At 49.0% G+C, this 4,260-nt stretch overlaps 2 protein-coding genes across 2 annotated transcripts in view; one reads left to right on the forward strand and one right to left on the reverse strand.

Annotated features, from left to right (window-relative positions):
* The window catches only part of TMEM97 (transmembrane protein 97), a 6,562-nt gene extending 3,093 nt beyond the window's left edge, over positions 1-3,469 (forward strand). Inside the window, exons 3-4 of the mRNA XM_035889637.1 lie at positions 1,023-1,259; positions 1,795-3,469. Coding sequence (XP_035745530.1) covers positions 1,023-1,259; positions 1,795-2,045 — 488 coding nt within the window. The 3' untranslated portion in view covers positions 2,046-3,469. The remainder of the gene's footprint in view (positions 1-1,022; positions 1,260-1,794) is intronic.
* Positions 3,470-3,556: 87 nt separating this feature from the next.
* Positions 3,557-4,260, reverse strand: part of IFT20 (intraflagellar transport 20) — a 3,191-nt gene continuing 2,487 nt past the window's right edge. Inside the window, exon 4 of the mRNA XM_035889644.1 lies at positions 3,557-3,982. Coding sequence (XP_035745537.1) covers positions 3,901-3,982 — 82 coding nt within the window. The 3' untranslated portion in view covers positions 3,557-3,900. The remainder of the gene's footprint in view (positions 3,983-4,260) is intronic.

Consider the following 4,260-nt stretch of genomic DNA (forward strand, 5'->3'; position numbering starts at 1 on the left):
ACGGATGGCCATCTCCCAGGTCATGTGGTTTGCAGGCAGAGGAACGCAAACCGGCGCAGCAACCCCGACGTGCCCAGGAATGGGCCTGCTGCCCCCATGCCCCCCAGGACGCCGGCCGTGCCCCTGGCCGTCCCTGCCTGGGTCATTCCCTGATCCCGGTTTTCACCCGTACTCCTGCCAAAAATGTAAAAGCGAATTGTTACCGCTGCAGCAGCAGGCGTTACCAGCCACCAAACTTGGTAGTAAAAATCCCTGGTTTGCTGGGGTTTGAGTAAACTCGTAGGAGACCATAAACAATGAAGTCAATTACAATAATAGTTGGGTGGAAGACAATCAGTTCGAATCTCATCACCAGGATGAGATCAGCCACAACTTCCTGTCCAGGCTTCCCAATCAGTGAATTTGACTTTTGCCTGTAGACTTACTCCAGTACAGAAACCATTTTTAATTAATAGCTAACTAGCAAACCTCAATACCTCTCTCTCCGTTCAAAGTCCACCTTAAAGCCACGCTGGAATTTACATTTCTGTCACGGAGACTAATTGCAGCTCACCAAGCCAAAACTCTCAGGTCGCGCTGTTGGAGCAGCGGCAGCCGCCCACCAACCGGCTCACCCGAGGATGGGCTCCCAGCTGAGCGAGGCCCCAAACTCCTCGTCACCGGGTGGGACCTGGCCAGGGCCGCGTCTCCTGGCCAGACCCAGAGAGTGCCTAAAGGCATTTGCAGGACTGAGTAAGAGGAAAATGCAAGAGTCCTTCAACATCTACTGGTGTTAAGGTGCAGATCTGCTGACGTTAGGGTTTTTTCTGGCAAGAAATGACATTTCAGAAATGGTTTTTGGACAGCAACTGCACTTAGCGCTGTGGTACTCCTAAAATTGCCTGTAGTGAAAATTTAGCAATACTCAATGGAAAGGGTTCATCACTTTAAAGACTCTGGCAGCATAGTCCCCATTAAAACTGAATTGTGTCGGAAGCCTTGTGTACAAAGACGAGATCACTTGATCTGCCCCTGGCAGTGACGGCTTCATCTGGCCACCAGACGAGGGTCACAATTTTCCCCGTTGCGGTGGACGTTCATTGTATTAATCCGTTGCTTTGTTCTTTTTGTGAAGCTGACAGAGCTGTTGCAGTGGTATGCAGCCACCTTCAGAGACCCCATGATGCTCCAGCCCCCCACGTGGTTTAAGGCGTTTATATACTGCGAAGCCTTCTTACAGATGCCCTTCTTCCCCGTTGCAGTATACGCCTTCTCAAAAGGTTGGTATGAAACACGTGTAGGAACGTGTCCTGTGCAGCATTTCCGCCCAACACTTGCTTTCTGTACAGCAGAGACAGTTTATTTATCGGCCTTGGGCAGTTATAGGGAGGCACCACGTGGAGTGCTGGGCTATTTTCATGGCAACTTTTCTCGGAGAAAGCAGCGCGGGGTACGGCCGGTCAGGAACAAATCCCGTGACTGTAGGCCCTTTCCCGCTGCAGCCACCAGCATCAACGTCTGACATCTGGCACGCGTCCAGCGTAGAGAAAGTCCTGGGTCAAGCCCGTGTACTCATTTTGTTACTTTAAAACTTCCACAATTGCGCCATCGTTCCAAATTTCCATGAAGGCAGATGGTTTTCCCGGGTTGCTACTAGTACCTGGGGTCTTTCTCCCACCTCTGTAAGACGACTCACGGCTCGTCCCATCCGAGATGCAGCGATTAACTTAAATTAATTTAAATTAATTAAGTTAATTTAAAAGCCATTGAATCCTGCTTGTTCCAAAATACAGTTTCCTCTTTGCTCCAATACAGGCGGCTGCAAATGGATAAGGACTCCGGCAATTATCTACTCCACCCACGTAGCCACAACGCTCTTTGCCATCCTTGCGCATATACTGTTCCACGATTTCTCAGAGTCTGAGCACTTGGGACCTCAGACGCAACGGGAGCGCCTCGTTCTGCTGTCGGTCTATCTGCCGTACCTGCTGATACCCCTTCTCATCCTGTACACCATGCTCTGCAACCCCCATTATAACCACCTGGAGAAAAGGAAAAGGAAGTAGTGTGCCGCAAGCACAACGCTGCTGCTGGCTTTGCCTCGGCCCTGTGCTGACGTAGTCCTCTGGGACAAACATCTGCCTCCCGTTGTTGGCCGCAGCAGCGACTACCGGAGCGTCTGGCTCCTGCAGGAAAAAATGGAACTGGTTTGAGTTCACCACTCTCCTTTCGTCAGAAGTAGCTTGGGCAGACGCCTGCGCTAGCCGTTCCACGTGGCTTCTGGGCACACGCAGGTGAAGGGACCTCGCTCCTCTCCCGCTGTCACTTTGTGCGGTAGGAAAATAAATGGCCATCGGGTGTAACCGTGCAATGGGGGTGGAAACTACGGCTGCTGCTTTTCTCTCAAGTTCCCTTTTCCAAGGTGATTGCTAGAAAACCACCTAAGAAATTTGTCTTCTGAGAGCATACTCTGTATGTGCTTTCGAAGCGGTGCAAATGGTGTAATTCTTAACTTCCTCGCCCCTTCCTTTGCTCTGCTTCACTTCCGATTAATTACAAGTGTCTGATCAGTGATAAATGTGCCCAAACGTGGATTTCTGAATGCTTAAGGTGAACTTTGTCTGACAACGAGGCATACTTCCTAGAGGATTCTGAAGTACTTCGGGAATTGTAAACGACGGTTTTTAAATTCCTCTCTCCCACGAAATCACTTCTAGTATATAATTAAATAACTAAATGCATTAAACTGCCTTTAATCTTCTTAAGGGAATGACTAAAAGGAACTTAAAATGACCATGAGATTGTAGGTAGTTCACACAGTAAATATACGCTTACGTTACAGCAAATAAAACCAACTACCATAGAAATTCTGGGCTGGTGGGTTTTGCTTTTGGGGTTTTTTAAGTTCTCAAGCTGATCTGCAAGAGTCAGACTTGGAGACTTGGGTAAAATCACAGGTCACCGAGGCGGCTTTTCCCTCACGGGTCAGGACTTCACTGGTATAAAATTTAAACCTCCCTCAGGCTCTGAAGAGGCCAACGTTTCTGCAGTGGTCGCCTAAAGACAGACATAAGCCGCATCTACTCGCGCCTCAACACGAGGCTTCGTTTTAGATCCCAGGCACTCAGGTTTCAGCCGTCACGCTCGCAGTTACGGTGTCTGTATGCTCCCGGTGCCACTGCACGCGGAGGCTGCGTTGCCGCATCAGCCTGCAGTTCTACCACTAACACCGCCCACGGAAGAATTCCGCTCTCACGTTCCTGCCTGTACGGCCCTACCGCAGGCCTCGGGGGAAGTCCTTAGTGCTGCCATCTTTTCTGCCTTTTTGTGTGTCTGCAGGCGATCCCTCCTGTTAATCGTAAATTTCTGTTTGGGTTTTTGATTTTTTTTTTTTCCTAACTCTGTAGAAAAAATAATCTGGTGAATATAGATAAAAGTTACTGCTGAGCGTGTGTTGTGTCTTTAGAGACGTGAAAAATACTGCGTATAGAGAGATCGGAAGGACTGGCCAGGGGTTGTAAATGCTCTCACTCAAAAAGAACATGGCAGAAGTGACTGATCTGGTACATCCAGAAAGTCTGAAAACAATAATTTATTTCCTGATTTCTTTGAAAGAGCTGAAGGCTTCAAAAAGTGAGAAAGATTAACATTGCAACAGTAGTATTAATTCAGCTATAATGCGATTTGGAACTGCCGCCTGTACAAAACTGCTATAAAATCAAAGGACAGAACAGTCTTTACATCTGTTGGAAAGCTCTCCCTATTGCCGCTGGTAGTGCCGTTGGCGCTGCATTAACAGACGCGTCCGTTTGTACAACCCAGCTCTTCGTTCGCACACAGTGAAAAAAAATTGCATATTTCTTAAATTCTCAAGATTCTGGAATGGTCAAGTTTCCAAGTTCGTTTTTATCTTCAGAGCCTCTATTTCTGAAAAATGAATTGGTCAATGAATTCGTTCTGGTCTGCTTCAATTTTGCAGAGAGTCTCGTACTCTATCTGGTATCTGAAAGAGAAAACCAAATGGTTGCCAGCTGCATCCAGCCTGCGGCCGACGGCTTAGCACAGCGTTCGCTGGTCTGTGGTGAGGGCTAGGCGAGGCGTGTCAGGCATCCGCAGGGCGGCGGCTGCACGGGTTGGGCTGCGCAGTTCTAGGGCGCCTTTGCAAGTCAGAGGCGTGGCGCCGTATTGGCGATTTATCCGTTTCCTCAGCTGTGTGATCCCATGCCGCCCCCGTTTATTCAGCCGCAGAGTCGCCAGAGATGAACCGCCCCGAGGAGCGGC

Source organism: Egretta garzetta, unplaced genomic scaffold (genome assembly GCF_000687185.1).
Source record: "Egretta garzetta isolate BGI_Z169 unplaced genomic scaffold, ASM68718v1 scaffold120, whole genome shotgun sequence".
NCBI classification, from domain to species: domain Eukaryota; kingdom Metazoa; phylum Chordata; class Aves; order Pelecaniformes; family Ardeidae; genus Egretta; species Egretta garzetta.